Here is a 25,073-nt window from a genome sequence, read left to right as displayed (position 1 = left end):
TTTCTTTCTTCCTTTTTTTGGTCTTTGATTTGGGGTCCACACCTAGTGGTACTCAGGATCACTCCTGACCACGTGGGGTGCCTGTAATTGGAACTGGGTGGAACCCCGGTCTGTAGCGTTTACCCCCGGCTAGGTAAACACTCTCCCTGCTGTATTCTCTCCGCCCTCCTTTGGCTTTCCCAGGACAGAAGTTGGGAGTTGGTGGCTGAGTCTGACCGAGGAACCTTTTAGGAAGAGGAAGAGGCCGGATCAGAGGTGAAGCGACCTGACCTCGCCATTCTTTACACCTTGCCACCAAATGTGAGACCCCTTTCTCTTGCCCCCACTCTTCTTATAGGGGCCTCCCCCAGCGCGGAGGGAATCTGGGGTCCACTCTCAGAGATGTGTCAGCCTGAATGCCTCGCTGCTGGGCTGGCTGGCGGGGCTCGGGGTCCGCAGGGTGCCAAGGAGGTGAGGGCCAGGGGTGGATAGGGGCGCAGAGAACGGGCCCCAGGCCCAGGCCGCCTCCCTCTTTTAAAAGGGCTGATCTGCGGCTCCCGCCTGCCTACCAGGAACCCCGAGGTCCTGCCCGTCGGGGCGGCGCGCAGTAGGCCCGCGGGGGCGCCAGGAGCGGCGTCCGGGCCGGGCCGTGACATCAGCCCTGCGTGGTGCGGTGTGCAAAGCGCGCTGGTTGGCGTGGTCCGGACACGCCTTCCCGCCCGCGGAACAAAACGGGGCGCAGGCGGGGCGCGCGCTGCCGCCGCTTCCGAGAGCGCTTCCCGCCCGCGCCGCCCGGACCGAGCCCGCTGCCAGGTGAGTGCGGCCCCGGCGCCGTGCCACCCGCGGGCCGCTCCAGGAAAGTTGGAAGGAGGCTGGGGGCGGCGGGCGGGGGGCGCCGGCCGCCGGGAGTCGGGAGCAGGGGCGCGTCTCCGTCCCGCGGCCGCGAGCTCCCGCCCCGCCCGCGCCCCGGGCGCCCCCACCGCGCGCGGGGCCCTCGCAGAACAATCGGCGATTCTGGGCGGCACTGTCGCGCTTTGTGGGGCCGGGGATGAGGGCACCCGCGCCACCCCGACCCGGGCGCGGGGAACATCTGGAGGCCGCAGCTGTGCCCCAGCGCAGGTGCCGGGAGTGTCCGGGATGTGGATCTGAGGGGCTCACCTCCCCGCATCCCACATCTGGGAGCCAGGTGGGGAGCCAGCTGGGGCCTGGAAGAGCCCGCGGGGCTGAGTGGACTGTCCTTCAGCTGGGGGTGGGGGGGGGTGGGACGGCGCCCTCTGGTAGGAACAGCCACGCACAGGGCCCTGCAGGCAGGTGTCCAGCTGTACCCCCCCCACACCCCGCCTGGCTCCGGGCGGGTCCTGGGCTATGATCCACGCAGGACCCCAAGTGAGAGTTGGGTCCAGGCAGGGGCTCCCAGGGGGAAGGAAGCATCCACTCCCTGGGAGCACCACCAGAATTGGGGTGCCGTCAGAGAGGCAGCTGGGACACCCTTGAGCTCTGTATTCCGAAGACAGTTGGAGGACAGACAACTGGGTCTTGACTGACTTTATTTCAAATGTACTCTTGGGGTACATGCGGCTTTACCATGCTGAGTTTTGGGGGACCCTTGGGCTCATAACTTCTCAGTGCTCAGTTTGGGGGTGCCCTTGGACTGGTTCTCAATGCTCAGTTTTGGAAAGCCCCTGAAGTAATGACTTCTCAATGCTCACTTTTGGGGGTACCCTTGGACTGATTCCCAATGCTCAGTTTTGGGGAACCTTTGGACTAATAACTTCTCAACGCTCAGTTTTGGGGACACCTTTACACTGGTTCTCAATGCTCAGTTTGGTTTGTCCCTGGGGCCAGCAACCTCTCAATGCTCAGTTTCTCTTGGGGTGTTTTTTGGGGACATGTCACAGACCTGACATTCAAGGGAGCTTGTTGACTCTTCCCGGTGCTGCCTGCTCCCCTTCCCCGTGTCCTCAGAGGGCAGATGGGTGAGGGGACAGTCTTTGGGTCCCCTGGGCTCCCCCCACTGCTGCCTTCTCATTGTCCAGCCCCGAGCTGGCTCAGGCCCGGTCACCCTCTTGCCATCCACTGCTTTCAGCCCATCCTAACGGAAGCCAGCCGGGTCCTGCCCCTCCAGGACTGACCCTGTGTCTCAGGCCGGTATCCGGTGTGGGGGGACCTGTTGGGCAGGGAAGGAAGTTTATCCTACAGAGGGCGTGGCCGGAGTGGGGGAAGCCCGTGAGGCAGACCTTGGGGCTGGGGAGGCTACTGGAGAGAAAGGCTGGTCAGCGGTGGCAGACCCACGCCTCTGGGCTGCCCGTGCCCTTCCTCCTGGCACCCGCCTCATCGCCAACCTCTCCCTGCCCTTGCAGCCAGGACGCCCCATGGTGCTGTGCACCAGTAGCGTGCAGTAGATACTCAGTACTGGGCTCCCAGCGTGGCGCCTACCGGGCACTCTTAACCTTGCAGATGGCCAGACAGGGTGACCAGGCAGCTTCCCCCGGGGCAGGGGTGCTGAGAACCAGCCAGAGCTCATGGGTCTTGCTCTGTTTCCCGGGGTTGATATCTGGAAAGGCCAAAGAGGTGCCCAGGGAGCCTAAACAGACCTTTTCCTTCATGCCAATCATGTACCCTCTGTGGACTGTCCTGGTAGACACCAGGAGAGACATGGAAGGGAACAGTCATGAGTCTGTTGCTCGCCAGAAACTGGTCTGAACCCTTCCTACATTTTGTCCTGGACACGGTGAGGGAGGCATACTGCTGTCCATTGGACAGATGAAGAAACTGAGGCCCAGAGGCTCAACATTGGAGCAGGAGTGGCCAAGGGAACCATGGTCCATGGCTTTCCCAGCTCATGCCCAGCCAGGAAAATTATTACTGGTCTCTGATTTTATTCTAGATCCACTCCCGCAAGGACCTGCTAGCTTTTGGCTCTATAAAGTGCTTGGAGTTGGTGGACAGACTTTTATCAGTAAGACAGTGAATGTGGGCAGGCAGAGGTCGAACTCAGCCTGTGGGTTTCACAGCGATGCCTGGACAGGGAGGAGGGGGGAGCCCCGGCAGTCAGGTCCCAGGTCCCAGTGGGAAATCTTTCACTAGGTGTGATGTGTTTGAGGTTGAAGAATAGGTTTGCACCTGGACAGACAGGCAGACACACAGACAGACAGACAGACAGACAGACAGACAGACACACACACACACACACACACACACACATACACGTGGACTGGGGGAGTGGGGTCAGGAGGGGGCGTCTTGAGAACCGACCAGACAGGAACCTGCACTTAAGTTGTCAGGAATCTCGAAGGTACTGACAAGGCTGTACTACGCAGCTGCCTAGGAATTTGCCTGACGTCAGCCTGGAGTAATGCCCATGTATGGTAAAGCGTGTAAATACCGAGGCAGCGAGCATTTCCAGACGCTGGCCTCTCCAGGGCCTCCCAGGGACCAGAAGGCAGCGTCTGATTCCTCCACAATGACAAAGGAGGGAGAAATAGAAGGCTCATGGATGGACCCCGACTCTTCACCCCTTGAAGGCACCCCGTCTCCTCTGCCTGCTAGCCACAGTGTGGGAGGAGTTTCCGGAGCCCCCAACTGCCAGCAAGCCATATTTATAATGTCTGAGTGCAAATTTGTTCTTGCTTTTATTTTTAGATTTAAAAAAAAAAAAGTTTTGTTTTGTTTTGTTTTGTTTTGGGGCCATGCCCCAGCAATGCTCAGGGCTTACTCCTAACTCTGCACTCAGGAATCACTCCTGGCAGAGCCCAGGGGACCATATGGGATGCTGGGGACCAAATCCAAGCGGGCTGTGTGCAAGGCAAACACCCTACCTGCTGGGCTATCTCCCCAGCCCCTGTTCTTGCCTTTAGAAACTCATTCACAGTGAGGTCACTCAGGCCTTTTCAGCCTGAAATAGCCGATTGTTACCAGTCCAAGTTGACATCATTCCAGATCAAAGCGAAGCAATCGGATCTGCTCATTAGCCCGGGAGCAGTTAATCTCCTGTACGATTTCCTCTCCTCCTTCTGCACCACTCAAAGGAACCAGGGACCCCTGTTTCGACCTGGGCCGACCTTTAGGTTTCGGAGCCCCACCTCTGAGCGGAAGGTTCTGCTGTCAAAGCTCTCGGGCGGGATGTGCAGGGGGAGTGGGGGGAAGCCAGCCAGGGCCGTAAAGCTTCCCCAGAGAGGGAGCGAGCAGAGCCAGAGGACAGTCAGGCCTGGGGTGCGCGGTGACCCAGTGGCCAGCCTGACCTGGGCCCCGTGGAGCCCCTGAGGTAGCAGTCACAGCTGGGGGCTGAAGCCATCAAGGGTAGGCTCAGAGGTCTCAGGACCACTGGGTCCTCTCACCGGCAGCGGGTCCGTTTCCTGAGCTTTCAGCTTCACCTCCAGGACGTGGGCTCTGAGCACTGACCAATGGGCCTCTCGCCCTTGCCCTTGCCCCTTGGCTGCCCGCTCGGGGCGGCGCGTGGAGCCAGGGGGTGGGAAGGAAGGTGTGGTCCTTTGTAGCTGCCCAGGTACCACCTGACCCAGGTCAGGTGAGCAGCACGTTCTCTCCGGAGCCTGGCCGGGCTCCCTGCATGGGAGGGTGGGGCCCGGCTCTGGGTCCAGAAGACGCCCTTGGGCCCTCAGGAATTGGAGTCCCTAGCGGCCCAGAGGGAATTTTCCACCTGTGTGTCCTGTCAGGGACTTCTGGGGCGCCAGCGGTCGGATAAGAGTTGTAAATCTCTAAATGTTTGTTTTTTTTTTTGGCGGGGGACACACCTGGCGATGCTCCTGGCTCTGCTCTGAGGGATCACTCCTGGCAGGCTCCGGGGACCATGCTGGGTGCTGTAGATCCAACCCAGGTCAGCTGTGTGCAAGGCAAGAGCCCTACCCGCTGTACTATCACTCCGGCCCATTTCAGTCGGTTCTTAAACCTGATCCTGGCCACTTTGGACCTGGGTTTCGGCCTCACTGCCAGAAGATTTGGGGGCAATGTAGGAATCTGGGTCTCGGGGCTCCCTCGGGGCTGTGTGAGCTGTTATCTTGGTCCTCTGGAGACAGGGTCTGGCGATTCTTCCCTCAGCGGTACTGAATCGACCCAGGGCCTCGTCCAGCTAGGTGCTCCTTCACTGACCCACACACACACTTTGGCTCTTGGAGTGGCCACTCAGGGGTCAGGGGTGGGCTGCAGACTCTAATTGGTCTTCAAAAAGACCAGTTTTGGGTTTTTTTTTTAAATTTGCTTTTTGGGTCACACCGGGCGATGCACAGGTGTTACTCCTGGCTCTGTGCTCAGGAATTACTCCTGAAGGTGCTTAGGGGACCATATGGGATGCTGGGAATCGAACCCAAGTCAATTGGAGCCACGTGCAAGGCAAATGCCTTACCCGCTGTGCTATCGCTCCAGCCCCAGACCAGTCTTTTAAAAATTGTTCTTTAATTGGATCATCGTGAATTACAAAATTATAGGACTACTCATGATTGAGTTTCAGGCACGCAGTGTCCCAGCACCAGTCCCTTTTCCGGTGTCCACTTCCCTCAACCAATGTCCCCAGTTTCCCTCCGCCCCCCAGCCTGCCTCTATGGCGGTGCTTTTTGCCTCCTCTCAGCACTCCGCTCTCATCCAGATTGACCTCGTCCCTCCACGAGGGCCATCTTGTTCCCTTCCCTGACCTGTTTACCCCCCAGCCCCCCCCCCCCCCCCGTGGCAACTTCCTGCTGGGAGCTTGCTCTTTGCTTCCATTGCCTTTGGGCGTGTGTCATTCTCCCACTATGTCTTTATATGCCACACATGAGAGAGCTCATTCTGTGTCTGTCCTTCAGAGGGGCCAGTCTTGGGGCTGGAGCGACAGCACAGCAGGTAGGGCATTTGCCTTGCACGCAGCCAACCCAAGTTCGATTCCCAGCATCCCATATGGTCCCCAGAGCACTGCCAGGAGTAATTTCTGAGTGCAGAGCCAGGAGTGACCCCTGTGCATCGCCGGGTGTGACCCAAGAAGCAGAGAGAGAGAGAGAGAGAGAGAGAGAGAGAGAGAGAGAGAGAGAGAGAGAGAGGTCAGTCTGGGCATTTAGCTTCCTGCCAGCCCCAAGGGTCCTCTTTTGTCAAGGAATTAGCTGATCAGCTACTGCGGCCCTTTGCAGAAAGTCCAGGCTCTGTCCCCTGTCCAGCCACTCCACACAGTGAGAGAGACCCAGGTCAGGACAGTCCCCAAGGGACGGCGCTGTCCACAGAGCAGCCCACAGACCCCACGGCAGGACAGGCCTGGTGTGTACCGCTCCACCCCCAGGCCCACACATCCGAGGGGGGCTGCTGGCATGTGCCCTCCAGATGCGGGCTAGCCAGGAGGGAGGTCAGAAAGCCGTCTCCGCATGTGGCCTCTGCGCTCCATGCTGTGTCAGACCCTCAGAGCACAGCCATCGGGGGTCCAGCGAGTCACTGGAGAAGAGCAAGCTGAAGGGCGGCGAGGAAAGTCACATTCTGGTCTAGTGGGCGGGGAAAGGGGGGGGGGGGCTCCAGGCGCTGCTTCTTCCCCGCTGGAACTCTCCCACCTCGGGGACCCCCCTTCACGCTCCCCCCCACCCCAGCCTCTGTCCCCAGCACTGGGAGGGCGGTTGGGAAGGAGCCAGGGAGCCAGGTCTCCTTTTAAGGCCATCCCGCCTCCCCAGGACAGCGGGAATTTGGCTCTTGGATTTGGCAGAAAGGAAGGGTTGGGAGGAAGATGGGGAGAGAAGCTGCCGCCCCCCCCCCACAGCTGGGGTGTCCTGGAGGGGTCCCCTGGAGGTGGAGAGGAGGGAGAGGCCCTCTGCCTGGGCTGTGTGGTCGCCGGGGGTCCCAGGAGCCCTCTCACAGGATGGTCTAACAGGAGCACCCTGAGCAGAGCCCCTCACCCGCCGCCCGTGTTTCTGTTTCCCCCGGCTGGACGGGGCCCTGACTCGGAGCCAGGGAGAACAGGGCGGCCTTTATGGAGCTCTGGGGCTCCCCCAGATCCAGAAGGGCTTTTGTGTCTGGGAACAAAACATGGCTTGGAACAGAGTCTGACCACGAGGTTGGGGGAACTTTCTTCCCTTCAGGGGAGCCCTAGGGGCACGGAGCGGGGCCCCGCTGGTGGGGCTGGGAGTGGATGGACTGTGTGCCTGAAATAGGGCTGGTGGGGGGTGGGTGGGCAGCGTGGCCATGCGGGGGGACAGAGGCTCAGCGTTGGCCGTGCCTGCCCCAGGTCCCTGTCCTGCGTCGGCGGCCACTGCAGGGCTTGACCTGGCCCGAACCTTGTTTTCCATTCTGTGCAGTGGGTACAGCTCCTGGTGCAGGTGGGAGAGAGAGAGGAGGCGGTGCCTACAGGCTGTAGGGGCCAGGCAGGGGTGTCTGGGAGGGGGCTAGGGGGGCTTCCAGGTCACACGTGGTCATCTCTGAAGGAGCACATTCCCCCGGAACATGCAATTCCTCCTGTCTGCGCCATGGCCAGGGGTGGGTGAGGACCTGCCCTGAGAGCTGGGGACCAGGGCCTCTGCAGCGTGGGGGGCACGGCTGCTGCCGTGGTCCTCCTTAGGAGGCCCTGGGTGCTCTCTAACCGGGCAGCTCTGAGCTCTATGCTCCCCACCAGGCTGGAACCGGGGCCTGGGGGCTTCTAGGAGCTGGTTCCCGGAGGAAGGGGACTGAGATGTCACATCTAGAGACTCTGAAGGGGGCACGAGGGGCCGACCTGGCTGGACACGGCAGGGCAGGGGACTCCTGGCCACAGACCCTCGAGGAGACACCCCCCCCCCCCCGCCCGAACAGCCTCCCAGCATCATGTGGGCATCAGCGGGGTTCTTTCTCCCATGCCTCTCTTGCCGGGTGCCATCAGCCCACCACGATGATGTGTGAGGCGCCTCGCAGGAAGCAGCTGGAAGGTTCTGGAGTAAGACGGCTGTGAATGAGATTTGTGGGGGTGCTGCCAAGTCCCCAGCAGTGGGAGTGGTGGAGGCTGTGGGGGCCTGGGGAGGCTCCTGGAGGGAGGTGAGGCAGCGAGAGGGGGATGGGCTGGAAGCGGATTCCAGACGTGGTCTGGCCCTGATTGCTTCTCTCTCTGGGAAGCATCCAGCTGCAAAGTGACAGGCTGGAGCAATTAAGGGAAGGGGGGTGGCGGGGGTGGTGGTGTAGGGCGGGGGGGGGGGAGTGTGGGTGTTTGACTGGAAAATTCAGGAGGCCGACTTTTAGGTTTGGCTTAATTCAGCAGCTGAGTGATGTCAGCACAGTTTCTCCCGACTCGCTATCAGCTGGGACTGGGGCGTCCCCCTTGGAGGCCCCGACTCCCCGTGCCTCCCCTCTCCTCACTCAGGGGCCAGGAGGGTGACGACTGCACTTTTACTTGGGGACCATCATGTCCCTCCTCTGAGGGACTGACAGAAAGCCGAGGGGCAGAGCTGCCGGGCGTGTACCTCTGCCCACTGGTGCCCACCGCGTGCATGGTGGGTCCAGGAGGAGCCGGGAGCAGCCGGAGAATGAGGAGAAAAGCCCCCCTACACCCACACCCTCCCCTGTGGGGTCACAGAGCTCAAGGTCAGGACAGTCAGGAAAATCCCCGCACTCAGCCAGGGATGGACACTTCTCCTTTGATCCCGGGGTCGTGGCGCATGCCGTGGGTGCTGGCGTGACACGGGCTTTGGTGCCTTCTCGTGAAAGCCTGTCATCTCCCTCACACGTGCCACAGGCCCTCAGCTCTGTCAGCCCCGCCAGCCTGTCCCTGGGGTCCTCGGAGGATCGAATAAAACCCTTGTCTGATTTTCACTTTGATTTCAGTCTCCCGGGGCCCGTTGACAGAAAACTCTCCCAGGGGATCAGGAGGGTTTCAACCTTTTTTGTCTCCAGGACTCCCCAGAACCCCCGCCCGGGGCCCCGTGGGCTGGGATTATGTAACAGGCCGGTCTCTGCGCCAGCAGCGCAGGTCCAGGCAGGGGGGCAGGGAGAGGGCGCCTGGAAGGTGGATGTGGCACACGTGTTCCCTCGAGGGCAGGCCTGGAGGGTGGCGGGCAGAGTGCCAGGAAGGGCTGGGCACCCTGTGGGGGGTGAGGGGCACGGGGTGCCTCCGTGAGTGCGGCTGGGGGACAGGGCTTAGACTCCCAGGGGACCGACCAGGAGGTGGCACCCAGAGAGATGGAGGATAAAGTGGGAGTCCCCGCTGGGGTTGCATTTCTGGGGCACGGGGGTGGGGGCCTGGAAGCCCTGGGCTGCAGCAACCTTAGCACAGAGGGACCCAGGGAGGGAGCAGACAAGACCTGGGCTCTGACGAGGCCTCGGTGAAGACTGAGATTTCGGGCTGGGGGTGTCGCTCGCAGCCACTGCACACTGCTCACAGCCTGCCCCAAGCCTGCACGGGGCCTCCAGCATCAGGGCCCCCTACACTGCTGTTTTGGGGGGGCCACACTGGACGCCGGTCAGGGGCCACCAGGGCCACACCCAGGCCTCACACCTGCAAAGTGTTCACTCTACCCCTGGACCCACATCCCTGCTCATTTCCAAGTAAGTTTTGTTTTGGGGCCACACCCCACAGTGCTCGGGGCTCACTCCTGGCGATGCTTGAGGACGATAACGGGGTGCCAGGGATTGAACCTGGGTGGGTCGCGTGCAAGGCAGGACGCCCGACCTGCTGTACTATCGCTCCAGCGCCTTCCTCTAAATATGGATTCAACACCTGTGCGAACTGACCAACCAGGTGCTCTGGGGCCTGGGCTCCCCTCTTGAGCCTGGACACCCTCTTTGTGGGCTGAGGCCCGTGTCCACCCTCAGTTGGCTGGGATGCCCTTAGCCGTCGGGCTGGGCCTCTCTCTGTGCTGGCCAGGGCCGCCCAGCTGCTGGCACAGCCCCGAGCCCAGGAAGGGGTAGGCTTGACCTCCCCTTGGTCAGTGTTTCCGGGACACGTGACCAGGTGAACTTCCTCCTTCGGCTCCTTTGCCTCCGAAAGCAACACCCCTCAGACACCCCTTGGCTCCGTCCCTGGCCTGTCTCGGCACCCACTTGTCCCCACAGTTGCCTGGGCCCATGTGGTTCTGTGGCAAGGCCCAGAAGGGCCTGTTTCCAGGCTCCGTCTTGGGCTTGCGGAGGTTCTGATGGAAATGCAAGGTGAGAAGCAGGTCTGGTCAGCTGCAGGGGTCTCTGCTCCCAGCCGCCCTCGCCCTCAGCCCCCGTGCCACCCTGACCCTGCAGCCGGGCTGTGACACCGTCTCTGCCACACCGGAGGACCCTTCTTTCCATTGAGATGCCAGGCTCAGTGCCACCCCTCTGCCACACTCAGGTCTAGCCCACAAAGTGCCCCTGTCTGTCTCCCCACTGTCCAGATGCCCCCATCATGGTTTAGATGGACCAAAGGCCTTGCCGTGGCACTGGCCACGCAGGGTGAGGAGCAGATCCTGGCTCAGAACTGAGAGCTCGGGGGGTTGGAGCAATAGCACAGCGGGTAGGGCGTTCGCCTTGCACGCGGCCGACCCGGGTTCGATTCCCAGCATCCCATATGGTCCCCTGAGCACTGCCAGGGGTAATTCCTGAGTGCAGAGCCAGGAGTAACCCCTGTGAATCACCCGGTGTGACCCAAAAAAAACAAAAAAAACCCCCCAAGAAACAGAACTGAGACCTCAACTTCTCCTCGGGCCGTTGGCTTTGGATTCTCTAAGGTGCTCACTAAAAATTTCTCCTGAGGGCGACTCAGTCTGGGGGTGGGGGCTGGAACATCCGGCCTTCACCAGCCCCCCGGATCCAAACAGACCCAAGGTGTGTCCTGGGTGAACTCTGGCTTACACACACACACACACACACACACACACACACACACACACACACACACACACACACACATTTGCCACCTCCCCATTTTCCACACACACACTGCACATATATTACCATCCACACATACCTTTCATGCATCACACACACACACACACACACACACACACACACACACACACAAACACACGAGCAGGGGAAACCCATGGCTGGAGCTCAGAGGGTCGCTATACAGGCTGTCCCCGAGACGCCCCCCACAGGAAGACAGAGCAGGTCACGCTGCCTCAGCAGCCCCTGGTGGGATGGGGGCCCCTTCCCTGAGCGATAACAGATGTGGAGCGGACTTTGTCATGAACATCGGCTGCTTTCGCCCTGACTTCTCCCTCTCGCCCCGGGGCCTCAACGGTGTGGACTTCCCTTGTCATGAACCTTACAGAGACCCCGGTTTCTGGGAGCCCCACTCACTGCCTCCGTGGCGCCCCGTGCCTGCAGCGGGAGGCTGGGTCTGTGGCTCTTCACAGGGTGTGGAGAGCTTGACGGGGGGTGAGGAGGACGCTTGGGGGGATCTGCGGGGAGCAGTGGAAGTGTAGAAACTGCCCACACTGCCCACCCTGCCCGCGGCTGTCCTTCACGACTCCCTCCCTGGAGAACCAACGCCCGGTTCTGCGTCTCTTTCCAGAATGCCGAACTGGGGAGGAGGCAAGAAGTGCGGGGTGTGCCAGAAGACAGTCTACTTTGCTGAAGAGGTGCAGTGCGAAGGGAACAGCTTCCACAAGTCCTGCTTCCTGTGCAGTGAGTGCCCTGGCCTGCGGTTGCCCTGGGGACCAGGACCTGGGCCTGTGCCGCCCTGGGCGGGCTGTCAACACCCCAGGAACTGGTCCCTGGAGATTGTAAACAGCCTGACATTTGGCTGAGGCGCAGCTGGGGAGGGCAACACTTCAGGGTCTTTGTTGGCCCCAGAAGCTGCTCTTGAAGGGGGAGGAACCGGCTGGCGCGGGGCCGAGACGAGGCAGGGAAACTTTCCACTGACTTCTTTTCCTTTGGTCTTCGGGGGAGGCAGTGGGAGCACCAAGGTTCAGCCGTTAGACTCCCTTGAAAGGCCTCACCTGGAGAGAGGTGGGCCGGGAGGGGCAGCCGCTTCCTCTCCTGTAGCCCCCTGCCGGCCACCCCACACCCTGGCTGAGGCTGAGGCTGCCCCACACAAGAACCCAGAGATCCTGGGCCCAGCCCCTGCCTCAGGAGGGCACCCCTGGGCGGAGCGTTCGCCCCCCAGACTCTGAGAGGATCTGGGCCCTGCGATCAGCACAGCCCGTCTGGGTGCACAAGCAGCTGCCGCCTCCTGGGGGCCGGTGGGAGGGGGCAGCAGGCAGCTGAGTGGGCCCAGGGCCTCCCAGCGGCCTTGAGGGGGTGACTGAATTCTGTTGAGTGTCTGTGGGAGAAGGACAAGCAGCTCTTGCTCCTGTAGGTTTCTCCAGGCCCAGGGCGGTCACTTGACCTGACAGGGCCGTGTGAGAACGGAAGTAAAGGAGTGTGTGAGATAAGAGTCCTTAGGGCAACTGGGGGTGTCACTGACGACAGCTCCCTCTGACACACGCACCTCACATATACCACACACACACACACACACACACACACACACACACACACTCACACATCCCACACACCTGCACACCATTTTCCCTGTCCACATACCACATGCCCCCACACCCCTCATATACCACACACATGTACAACATACACACAACGTTAGAAATATACCGCGACCTATACCACACCCCTCACTTATCAGACACACATTTACCACTACCCCATTTCACACACACAACCTCAAACATATATACCACTGCCACATACACACACACACTACACACACAAACACATCCCCCCTCACACAACACACACATATACCAACACCCTGTACCACACACATGCACACCCCTCCCATATCAGGCACACATTTGCCACCTCTCCATTTTCCACACACACACCACACACGTATTACCATCCACACATACCCTTCATGCATCATACACACGCATACTCACCCTGTACCACACCCATACCTCCCAACCACTCACATATACCAGAACCTGTACCACACTTACACACCTCCACACACTATACCACTACCCCGTAGCACACGCACTGCTCACTTATCAGGCACACATATGCCACCAACCCATGTACCCCCCACCTCACATACACTACCATCCACATCTCATGTCGTACACACATAGGTCACACCCTGTACCACACGCACACAGACATCACACTCCACACATATACTTCCCACACACATCTCATGTATATACAACCACTCTGTACCACACACAGCTCTCATACACATGCACTTAACACACAAACACACTCCACACCCTCACACAAATGCTTTCTGTACCACCCTCTACCATGTACACATAAACTACCCTGTACGCTCCCCACATCTACACACACACACCCTCACACACACACAGCTCTGAGTAGTCCAAAATCATGATGGTTTGGGGCTGGAGAGATAGCACAGCGGGTAGGGCGTTTGCCTTGCACGCGGCCGACCCGGGTTCAAATCCCAGCATCCCATATGGTCCCCTGAGCACCGCCAGGGGTAATTCCTGAGTGCAGAGCCAGGAGTAACCCCTGTGCATCGCCAGGTGTGACCCAAAAAGAAAAAAAAAAAAATCATGATGGTTTGAAGTTCCAGGAAGGGAGGCTTTGTGCCCAGTGACCAGGAGGGACAAAGTCCACCTGACCTCGGCCTGCTGTCTGGCCTGTAGCAGACAGTGCCCCGGGGCGCTGCGCCGGCTGCCCTGGTGAGTAGGTGGGTGCCCTGTGGGTGGCTCCGGGCATCCGCCCAGCTGCAGCCTCGACATGGCCCTTTGGCATTTTCTAACATTTATTTATTTATTTTGGGTTTGGGGTCACACCTGGTGGTGCTCAGGGCTTACTCCTGGCTCTGCTCTCAGGGATCACTCCTGGTGGGGCGTGGGGATGCCGGGGATCGAATCCGGGGCAGCCACGTGCACAGGCTGTACTACCGCTCCGGCCCCTCAGATGACCCCTTACTTACCAGGGGGAGCTCGGTGCAGGCCAGGAAGGGGGTCCAGGGTGCCTCTCTCCGTGCTCCAGTGTTGCTCAACCTCGAGGGAGAGGGCCCAGCTGTGGGCAAGAGGCGGCCTGCTGCTGGCCCCGGCTGGGGAGGGGGGGCGCAGGCCTGGCCCAGGGCCGGGGGTGGGGGGTGGGGTGCTGAGGATTAGAAACAGTTGGAGAGTCAGGCTGGAGTGAGAGCAGGGGTGGGGGCGGGTGTTGGGACACCAGCGGCCACAGGGCCACAGGACCAGACTATTCTCAGGGCCTCTGGGGCCAGCCCAGCTCCGGGCATCAGCCCTGCAGGTGGCCCCTGCCCTAGGACACCTCCCCTCAGCCTGCCCCGTCCCCCCAGTGCCTCGACCCATGGCGGGCAAGTCGCAGGCTCAGAGGAGGCGTTTCTGAAGGATGAAGGGTGCTGGCACACCGGTGACCAGTTTGGGACAGAGCGATAGCACAGTGGGGAGGGCGTTTGCCTTGCACGTGGCCGGCCCGGGTTCAATCCCCAGCATCCCATATGGTCCTCCGAGCACCACCAGCTGTGATCCCTGAGTGCAGAGCCAGGAGTAACTCCCCGAGCACTACTGGGTGTGTTACTCCCAGTAACACACACACACAAACAACCCTCTCCCCAAGTAACCCCCCTCCCCACCCAAACTGAAACAGAGCAGTTTGCATGTTGCAATTCAGAACCACCCCCAGAAGCAGGAGACTTTCCCCTGGGGGGAGAGTGAACCGCAGACTTGGGCCTGGATGCACTGGGGGTCGGCATGCCCAGCCAGCTGGCCCTGGAGAATCCTCTGACTAGGCCTCGGCTCTGGAGTCGCTGTAGCTCCCCCAGGAAGGCCTGGGACCCATGGAGACCCAGGTGGGGGCAGAGCGGGCGGCAGTCTCCACCCTGGGCTTGGCCTCGAGCCAGGGCGGATGTGAGATAGTCTCCGTGGGGGGGAGGGGGGGACAGCCTTGGCCCTGGGCTCGGCTCTTGAGCCAGAGCGGATGCGGGGTGGTCTCGGTAGGTCCCCATTAGGCGGGATCACTGAGTCCTGAGGCCAGGCTCTGTGCCCGTCTCTGAGCCGTAACCAACTTCCTCCCTCTGTGGGCAGGCGTGGGGGAGGGAGCGCCGGCCCAGGAGGGCAGAGCCACTCAGGCCTAACCTGGGTCACTCCACAGAGCTCCCAGTACCCCATGCGCCCGCCCACACCAGCCTTTCCGGCGTTTCCTGCGGTTCCCCCCCCCCCCCGCCCCGCGGGCGAGGCCCATCAGGAAGGGGGCAGCCGAGGCGGGCAGAAAACAGCCAGGCTTGGCATAAAGGGAGCGGCCACGGCCCGGCCTGGCTCGGCTACTGCCTGATGCTGGGAGCCTGAACTGGGCTGTGGGCCTGGGTTTTGCTCCAGGTAGAATCCACCTCTGTCTTCGGGGGTCAGCTTGGGTGTCACCTGCCCCCTGCCCCTAACAGCAGTCGGAGCCCTCCCGGTTCATGTCTTCCCACACACGCACACGCATCACGCAGCCTCTCCTGTTGGGCTTCACAGGACTTGGTAGATGTGTTATTTAGGGCTTCCTTCGACTCTGAGCCTCTGATGGTGCCCGCAGCTGTGTGAGTCTGCGATTCCTGGGCCATCACAGAGAGGCGGAGGCCAGCAGAGGGGCTGAGCCCCCTTGGGCAGGACGGGGCATCTGGAAAAGCTGTCACTGTCACTGTCATCCTGTTGTTCATCGATTTGCTCGAGCGGGCACCAGTAACATCTCCATTGTGAGACTTGTTACTGGTTTTGGCATATCGAATACGCCACGGGGAGCTTGCCAGGCTCTGCCGTGCAGGCGAGATACTTTCGGTAGAGGGGTGGAGGACTTGAACCTGGGTTGGCCACGTGAGAGGCGAACACCCTACCTGCTGTGCTATGGCTCCAGCCCCTGGAAAAGCTAAACAGGGCAAAGCCAGCAGGAGGGCTTCATCCCTCCGGGAGCCCGAGCTCGGTCAGCAGGGCCGGGGCCTTGTGGGCCCAGTAGCTCTGAGACCGCCTACTGCAGGGAGCCGTCCAAACAGATCCACCACCCCAGTCTCTGCCTTCTGCCTTCCCTCTGCTCCTGGAATTTCCAGTTCAGCTTGGGTTTTACCGGAAGCCATTCCAGGCCAAGTCCTGACTTCCCACCCTACATGGGAATGCGGGAGCCTGGGGCCTGCTGTTGTTTCTCTCTCCTTCCTGGGAGCCCAGCCCCCCGGGGAGGGAGGCAGCGGGAGGCTCCGTATTTGGTGCTGGAATGAGGTGGGGATCCGCAAGGGGGGGACAAGAGGAGCCTTATTTAGTCCCGAGTCTCCCGCCTGGGGCTCAGGGTGAGCGAGGGCGGTGGGCGGGGAGCCCGGGGGTGGAAGGTGACGAGGAGCAGGGCTGAGACACCGCCCTGCTGTCTCCCTCAGGATGCGCTGAACCCCAATGTCTTGGGAATAGTAGGAAACCAAGTTCCATTCCCGGGCCCAAGGAAGTGAAGTCCAGAGAGGTGGGGGCAGAAGTGGGGGAAGTAGGTGGTCTTTTTTTTTCCCATTTCTTTTCCTTTTTTTTTTTTTTTTGCTTTTTGGGTCACACCCGGTGATGCACAGGGGTTACTCCTGGCTTTGCACTCAGGAATCACTCCTGGCGGTGCTCAGGGGGCCATATGGGATGCTGGGATTCGAACCCGGGTCGGCCGCATGCAAGGCAAACTCCCTACCCGCTATGCTAATGCTCCAGCCCCAGTAGGTGGTCTTTTGAGCACCTGTCCCCCTCCCCTTGTCTGCCATGGTACCTCCTGATAGCACTGTAGCACTGTCATCCCATTGTTCATTGATTTGCTCGAGTGGGCAGCAGTAACGTCTCGATTGTGAGACTTGTTACTGTTTTTGGCATATCAAATACGCCACAGGGAGCTTGCCATGCTCTTCCATGCGGGCGGGATACCCTCGGTAGCTTGCCGGGCTCTCCCAGAGGGACAGAGGAATCGAACCCAGGTCGGCCGCATGTAAAGCAAATGCCCTACCTGCTATGCTATCGCTCCAGCCCGTGCATACCCACCTGATAGAAAATAATTAAGAGCAGGGCCGGAGAGATAAGACAGTGGGTAGGGCACTGGTCTTGCACACAGTTTTCCCTGGTTCTAACCCTGGCACCCCAGATGAACTCCAATGATCCCTGAGCAGAGCCAGAGCACTGCCAGATGTAGCCCTCCCCCACCCCCAAACAAAAATGAAATAAAAGGAAAAGAAAAAGAACACTGTTAGGAACCACCCGCTGAGCTGCCCAGCCCTTCTCCACAGGAGGCTTCCATTATGTTTCCACACCCCCTTTCAGGGGAACATTCTCTGGGGGAAGGTGGGGGGAGTGCGGAGCGCAAAGGCCAAGGACAGAGGCCCTGGAAGGTGACCCTTGGCGGCCAGACCGCACAGTGGACCCAGCTCTGCCTCTGAGCTTCAGCAGAGGAGAAACCGGGCCCAGAGGCGCCTCCCGCCGTCCGTCCGGGCCCTCCCTCACCCCGTGCCTGTCTTCCTACCCGGCCACCCGCCTCCCTTCTCCTTACAACTTCACATCCTGAGCGCCGTGACCTATGTGGTCTCATTTCAGAGCTGCCCGTGCTGGGGGGGGGGTGTCGAGGAATAGGAAGCGAGCTGCACCTCCGCCCCCTCCCCTGCCCCCCCTTTCCCAGTCTGTCCACTCTGGACACCGGGGTGTGGCAGGAAAGCCCTGCCCTTCTTCCTTCCTTGCTTTCTTTCATTCTCCACTCTGGCTGCCACACGCATGTGGTCTCTGTCGGGGGCAGGGCACAGGGCACAGGGCACAGGACGCCCCTGGGCAGGGCCCGCCGGGCAGCGCAGTTGGGTTCATAAACCCGGGGGGTGTGCTGTCTCCTGCAGAGGCTGACGGTGCTGAGGACCCCCCACTGCACAGGCTTGGGGGGCCACCCAGACCCCCCAGATCCTAGCCCTCTCCAGCTTCCCTCCCCTGCCCATCCTGGGGGGCCAGGAGGTCCAGTGTGCAGGGCCTGAGAGAGCCTGGCACCCTTTGCGGGGGCTTGTTGGAAGCCAGCTCCCTCCCCCCCAGACACCCCCCATCAGCGTCCCCGTTTCCCTCCACAGTGGTGTGTAAGAAGAACCTGGACAGCACCACCGTGGCCGTGCACGGCGAGGAAATCTACTGCAAGTCCTGCTATGGCAAGAAGTACGGGCCCAAGGGCTACGGCTACGGGCAGGGCGCCGGCACGCTGAGCACCGACAAGGGCGAGTCCCTGGGCATCAAGCACGAGGAGTGAGTGCCCGCCCCGCCCCTTGCCCTCCTGCCCCTGTGAGGGGCATGTACTTCTTGCCGGTCTCGGATTTCTCAAATAGTCCCAGGGAGTTGACGGGGGCGTTGAGACCACGGGAGAGTCTGGGGCCCCACGGGAGAGGCCTGGCCCTTCCCTCCTTGGAACCCACAGCCTCTGTGGGTTGTTACGGGCTCTGGTTTCGTCCCCTGCACACTGGGTGCCCTGCGTAGCACCCGTGTGCCCTAGTGATGGACAGCAAGTCCTCTTCTCTTAGAGGGGACGCCTGGGGCTGCCTCAGTGCCTTGTGGGGGTCCCAGCCCACCCGGACCAGATGCCCTTGCCACCGCAGTCGCTGGTCCTTGGTTGCTCTGGACTTGAGGGGACGTCCCTTCTCTTTCTGGCATCACCAAATCCCCAGCACTCACTCTCCGGGCCCCCAGGGGGTGGGGGGCCCAGGGGAGAGGTATGGTCAGCAGATTTCTCCTGGAAAGAATTTGAGAGTGGACGGGCTGCAGGGGGTGAGGGGGAGAGGGGGAGAGGGGGAACATTCTGAGCAAATGAGGTGCTAAGTGATTCCAGCGCTGGCTGGGGCACCCAGTTTCAGAGCTGTTTCCCAGAAAGGAGCGGGGTCCTGCTTCTCCCAGGAAGGGGGCCCAGCACTGGCCAGGAGAGCGGTGCTGGCTGCTGGGTGAGGGGGGCCCCCAGTGCCAGCCTGTCTGCCTGGGTCCCCAGCGCTGGCTCTGCTGACCTTTGCCCTCCCCATGCAGCACCCCCGGCTATAAGCCCACCACCAACCCCAACGCATCCAAGTTTGCTCAGAAGATCGGCGGTGCCGAGCGCTGCCCCCGGTGCAGCCAAGCGGTCTATGCGGCCGAGAAGGTGATTGGAGCGGGGAAGGTAAGGCCCGGGGACCCCTCCAGAGTGGGGTCTGCGCAGGGGAGTCTGGGCACCGGGGCTTGCTCCCGCCTTCTTGGGAAGGACCCCCTTGTGCTGTGGGTTGTTGATCCCCGAACCTCCAGACCCCCAGGAGCTCGGGTCAGAGATCCACCTGGCGCTCAAGAGTTGGGCATCACAGAGCTTAGGGGGTCCTTAGGTGGAGTTTAGAGGACCCAGAAGCCTCCTGCAGGGCTGGAGCGATAGCACAGCGGGTAGGGCATTTGCCTTGCACGCAGCCGACCCAGGTTCTATCCCCAGCATCCCATATGGTCCCCTGAGCACCGCCAGGGGTGATTCCTGAGTGCAGAGACAGGAGTGACCCCTGTGCATCGCCAGGTGTGACCCAAAAAGCAAAAAAAAACAAAAAAAACCCAAAACAGAAGCCTCCTGCAATGGCACGCGGTTTCCTGGGGGCACGTCTCGTTCCAGGAAGACGCCCACAGTGTCCCTCAGATGTTCTCGGGGATTTATCATCCCCAGGCGTGACGGAGCACAGGTGTTCGCTTCCTAGACTCCCACGCATCTCCATGGCAGAGGATTTTCAGATTCAGGGCCCACCAGAGACCCCCAGGGAGGCCACACACCCTCTCCCCAGTGAGGGTCTCAGTGTGCCGTGAGGAAGGGTGGGAGCGGCCTTGCTCAGAGCAGCTGCAGAGTTGCAGAAAAAGAATCTTCCAGCGATAAGCGCTGAGAGAGTCAGGCCCAGCCCAGGCCCACCCCACCGCAGGCCAACACACCGTCCGCTGCTCTTGCAGACTTGGCCTCGGGGACCTCAGAGCTGTTTTCTGTCCCAAGGAAGGGCCCGGGGGAATGGATGGGTGAAGGACAAGGGCCAGTCTGGACATTGGGGGCTCTCAGTTCAACCAGTGCCCCCCTCCGCCATTTCTCTTGTTTGGGAAGGTGGGGGTGCCCCCAAGCAGTTCTTAGATGACCTGGGGCTACTCCTGTCACTGACCAGCGCTGGCTCTGCTGACCTTTGCCCTCCCCATGCAGGACCCCTGAGCACCACCAGGAGTAATTCCTGAGTGCAGAGCCAGGAGTAACCCCTGAGCATCGCTGGGTGTGACCCAAAAAGCTAAGAGGGAAAAAAAAAAGCACATGCTTCCCGAGCCCATGTGCTGCTTGCGCCCGTGTGCACGTGGCTGAGCACATGTGGTGCCTGAGCACGTGTGTCGCCCGCGTCTCCCCTCTTGAGAGGTGTACTTTCATGCTCCCATATCTAATGCTGGGATGTGTATAGGGGCTCCCTCCGCCCTTGGAGAAGCCCGGGTTCTCTCTTGAGCCCGTTAACTCTCACACTTTCTCTCCCTCCTTCCACTTCCTAAAAACCTCCAAATAAAACCTGTTTTAACTTAAAAGAATAAATAAATAGAAAGGTGCACCACCGCGGGGTAGGGTGACAACCTTGTGTGTTTTCAACTGAAAAAGTGAGGCAGAAAGAATCACGCGGCCCCTCCCCTGCCCCTCGGCCCCCCACCCCCACCCACACCACTTTGGCCTTGGCCTGAGGGGAGTCACGTGGGCAGGAGAAGCTGTGGGTGCTGGGTGGAGCAAGGGTGAGCGTTGCAGGAGGCCGGCAGGCCCCGGCGGGGAACCAGAGGGAGGCAGGCAGCCTGCGGTCCCTGCAGATGGCAGAGCCGGGCAACCGTGGGGGCAGGACTGGGGTCTGGGCCCTTCTCTGCTCTCCAGGCCCCGCAGCCGCTGGAGCACAGGAGGGGGAGCCTAACCGAATGGCAGGGGGCCCGTGTCTCAGCCCCCGGCACCAGCAGCTGTGTGGAGGAAGTTGCTTTGCCCTTAAAAGGTCCTGTCTGAGGGAAGAAGACAGTGCCAAACAATAACAACCCCTTGGCCTTGGGTCGACAAACTGAGATTTCCACCCTGTGTGGTCTGTTTGGGTCAGCCAGGCGGGGACGCTCCGGTGAGGAAACGCGGTGAGGAAACGCGGAGGCCAACAGTGCCAAGAGTCCAGGGCCTGACCCCCGGGGAGAGGGGCGGGGGAGGAAGGGGGGGAGGAGGAGGAGAGGGAGGGAAGGACAGTGTGGGGTCCCGAGCACTTCAGGGGTAGTGAAGTGACTTGATGTCTCAGAGCCATTAACGCATAAAGGTTAGCCTTAAACTGGAGCACGAATGAAAGGCGAGAAACGAGTGAGCCGGGAGGCTTTGCTTTGTCCTGAGGGCGGTGCCTGCGCTTAGCTCACACACAGCGGCCTCTGTGCCCGCTCAGCTCTGGCAGTGGCCAGAGCTGGGCCCCTCCTGAGCCCCTAAGGAAACAGCCCCCCAGGCCCCTTTCTTGAAGTTTATGCCCTTCAGGGTCGTCCTGGTTTGACAGACTCAGGGCACCCTGGGGGCCAGACCCTGGGAGGGGCACTGAGACACCCCGCTGTCTGGGAGGGGCGCTGAGACACCCCACTGTCCAGGAGGGGCGCTGAGACACCCCGCTGTCTGGGAGGGGCGCTGAGACACCCCACTGTCCAGGAGGGGCGCTGAGACACCCCGCTGTCTGGGAGGGGCGCTGAGACACCCCACTGTCCAGGAGGGGCGCTGAGACACCCCCGCTGTCTGGGAGGGGCGCTGAGACACCCCACTGTCCAGGAGGGGCGCTGAGACACCCCACTGTCCAGGAGGGGCGCTGAGACACCCCACTGTCCAGGAGGGCTAGGCAGATACCCGGCTGTCGACGAACCAGGCTAGGCAGGTTCCGAAGAAGCTCCGCATGTAACTGTGCCCCGTGCCAGGCTCCATACATGGCACTTTCTGGGTCCGTTCCTCCAGCCAGGCTGGGAGGCTCCAATGAGGAAATGCTAAGGCTGGCAGTGCCAAGATGAGTGCCCTGCCTGAGCCATGCAGGCTCCAGAGAGCTTGTCTGGCCTCGCCCTGGGGGACAAATACCTGTCATGGATACACCCCTCTGCCTGCCCATGCAGTTCCTGCTCCCTCCACCAGAGGGCACCAGGATGTCCTCCCGGCACCATCACCACCACCACCACCCACCCCAGCCCCTTGACTGGAGTGCTCCCAGAGTCCTTGAGCCAGGTGGGGGCTGGAGCGGGACTCCGGTCTCATGAACTGTTCCTTCCCTTCTTAGTCCTGGCACAAGTCCTGCTTCCGGTGTGCCAAGTGTGGCAAAAGCCTGGAGTCGACCACCCTGGCTGACAAGGAGGGCGAGATCTACTGCAAAGGTGGGTGCTTGCCCCCCGGGGCTGGGGCGAGGGGCTGGGGCAGCCGTGAGGCCGAGAGGAGAGCCCCTCTTTGAAGCTGAGCCCCTCTGGCAGTGGGGTGCACCCAGGGCCTCTGGTGGGACCCCCTCAGTGTATAGAAGGGGACGCAGACCCCCAACGTGGGGCTATGTGTGGGGGTGGGTGTGGGGGAAGTGGGCTGAGCCATGTCGCCCCTTGGGGGCAGCCTGGGGCCAGAATGGGGTGCTGTCCCCTGGCTCTGTGCTCTGACAGCTGACCACGAGTGCGTCCCGTGGACAGCCCCTCCTGGCTGTTGGGGTGTTTCGGGCGTTATTGAGGTGTGGGTGCTGGCTGCTGGGGAGGGGGAGAGGGTGCAGCAGGAGCGGCCGGCACAGCTGGACACATCGTCCCCCTTTCTCCACAGGATGCTATGCCAAAAACTTCGGGCCCAAGGGCTTCGGCTTTGGACAAGGGGCTGGAGCTTTGGTCCACTCGGAGTGAGCCCGGCCGACTTCCCCGACTCCACGCTTCCTCCCAGCAGCCTCCGCGCCCTCCGGGCCCCGCGTGCCCACTCCCGCCCTGCCACTCGCTCACTAACTGCCTGAACCTGGCTGGCCGGCTCCCTTGGGTGTGGGGTCAGCTGGAGGTCCCGGAGGGGCTCCCCTGGCCTGGGGTCTGCACTCTCACCAACTAAAAATGCCAGTACTCTGAGTCTGGTGGGCCCGGCCCTTCTCCCCACCCCACCCCGCCCCACCTCTGTCCTTAGCTCCTGGCAGTGGCTTCAGTGTGGTGTGCAGGCTTCGGGGGCTGAGTCGGGCCCCCGAGCCCAGCAGAGAGGCGCCCTGAGGGAAGGAGGGAGGGCTTGTCACTGGCTTAGTATGGGGAGGGGATGGGGGTGGTGGAGGGGGCCCCTGCTCAGGGAATCACTGGGTTCAGGGGACAGGCGGGGTCATACTGGAGCCAGGTTCTTGGCTCCTGGCCTTCTGAGGCTGTGGAGCACTCGTGTGAGCGCCCCCCCAAAAAAGGTTAAAGGAAAATAACCCAGATCTGAGGACCCCAAAGTCAGAATGTCATCTGACTCCCCCCAACATTTAGTCCCCTGGCAGGAGGGGGACCCTAAAGAAACACTCCTGTTTTGGGGGTCCCGCATGGGGGCCTTGCTCTACCCCTTTCAGGGGTCCCGTGGTGGCTGCCCCCTCTTCCCAGCACCCCGCCCTTCCCCACACCCCTCTCCAGACAGGGCCAGGTCCCCCTCCCCTCCTCACTCCTCTCCAGGGGCCCTGCTCTGGTCGTACCCCCATCCCTTCCCGGCCCCCATCAGGAGCAGCAGGTGGGGGCACTGGCCACTGCTCCCCGCTGCTGGCAGGACGACTCGGGGGGCCTTGCGCGGGGAGGGCTGCGGACACGGGCTGCTTCCACGCTCATCTCTCTCTGGTAATAATAAAGCGTTAGAGCAGTACGCGCGTCGGCCTGGCACAGGGCAGGGCGGGGGCGGGCTTGGGGACTGACGGCAGGACCCCGGACCCGCTTTCCCCAGCGCTGTCCCCCAGCCAGTGTCTGCTCACCTGCACCCCGCGGCCCCTCAGACCACACTCCAGCTCCCCCGCCCCACCTTGTCCGGCGCCACGCCTACGTCTGGGCATGGAAACTGCGACTTGGAATGTGAAGGGCCCAGAAAAGCCCCCCAACTGTGCTCAGACATTCCCTGGGGTGGAAAGTCCCAGAATGTGAGGGGAACCAGCCAGAGGAACTTCTCATGTCATATTCCTCTAACATTTCCTCTGCAACAGGGGGGCCGGCTCAGCCTGCTGCCCTCTAGGGTGGCCTCCGTCCACTGGGGGGCGCTGTCTCCTACAACTCAGATGGTCATTCTCCCTAGCCAGGTCTGCGAAGTGCAAGATCAACCCCCTGCTCCCCTCCCCCGCCCCCGGTCCCACAGATAGAATCCCTAGGTGGCCTCTATTCAGGGAAGGACAGGAGAGTTTCTGGGCTCTCTAAGAAGATCACCATCTCCTGGGGCCAGAGTGAGAGTACAGCAAGTAAGGTGTTTGCCTTTCACATGGCCAAATGGGCTTCATCTCCCAGCATCCCATATGGTTCCCCAAGCCGCCAGAAGTGATCCCAGGTGTGGTTCCAAACTCCAAAATAATAATAATAACAACAACAATAATAATAATGATGATGATAAAATCCAAGAGCAGCACCACTCTCAAGAAAACACCCTTCTCACTCCCCATGGTGGGTTAGGAGGCACCTCCACGTGGGAATTGGGCGATAATACTTTCAGTCTGTAACTTTTCCCACCTTCCAGCACCCCCAATTCATGTCTCCATGCAAAGTAGGCTCGTTCTTTCCTAATAGCCTGAACACTCTCTCTCTCTCTCTCTCTCTCTCTCTCTCTCTCTCTCTCTCTCTGGGCCACACTCAGCAGTGCTCAGGGCTTATTCCTGGCTCTGCACTCAGGAATTACTCCTGGTGAGCTCAGGGGAACCATATGGGATGCTGGGGGGATCGAACCCAGGTTGGCTGTGTGCAGGGCAAGCGTCCTACTCGCTGTACCAGTACCGCTGGACTCTCTGTTCCCAGCCTGAACTCTCAGCTTGTCCCAGCATCAAGTTCCCAGTTGCCTGCAGATGCAGCTGCAGGAGGCAGGGCTGAGCTTGAGGGTGATCCTGCCGGAGCTGAGTCCGGATTCGGTTGTGAGCCTCTTTTTTTTTTTTTTTTTTTTTTGCCTTTTTGGGTCATAACCTCTCTGATAAGTCGCTTTCCCTTCCCTTATAACGTAGGCTACCCCCCAAGTCCCCCCAACCAATTTACATCGGAGATTAGGAGCTCGGCACCTGAATGGGGACACCAATATTTACTCCAGGACAGGGTCCCCCAGCCAGGCCTGGG

The 25,073-nt window shown here is 61.0% G+C and overlaps 1 protein-coding gene across 1 annotated transcript; it reads left to right on the top strand.

Moving 5' to 3' along the window:
- Positions 1-638: 638 nt before the first annotated feature.
- On the top strand, positions 639-23,637 carry CSRP1 (cysteine and glycine rich protein 1). Its single transcript, XM_055144843.1, has 6 exons — positions 639-792; positions 11,387-11,499; positions 17,900-18,068; positions 18,834-18,963; positions 22,088-22,181; positions 22,603-23,637. Exons 2-6 carry the CDS (start codon positions 11,388-11,390, stop codon positions 22,677-22,679), a joined length of 582 nt encoding a protein of 193 aa, XP_055000818.1. The 5' UTR covers positions 639-792; position 11,387; the 3' UTR covers positions 22,680-23,637.
- Positions 23,638-25,073: the final 1,436 nt, after the last annotated feature.

Source organism: Sorex araneus, chromosome 7, assembly GCF_027595985.1.
Source record: "Sorex araneus isolate mSorAra2 chromosome 7, mSorAra2.pri, whole genome shotgun sequence".
Classification (NCBI taxonomy): Eukaryota; Metazoa; Chordata; class Mammalia; order Eulipotyphla; family Soricidae; genus Sorex; species Sorex araneus.
Note: the sequence above shows the minus strand (reverse complement) of the source record. Positions and strands in the feature narration are given on the sequence as shown.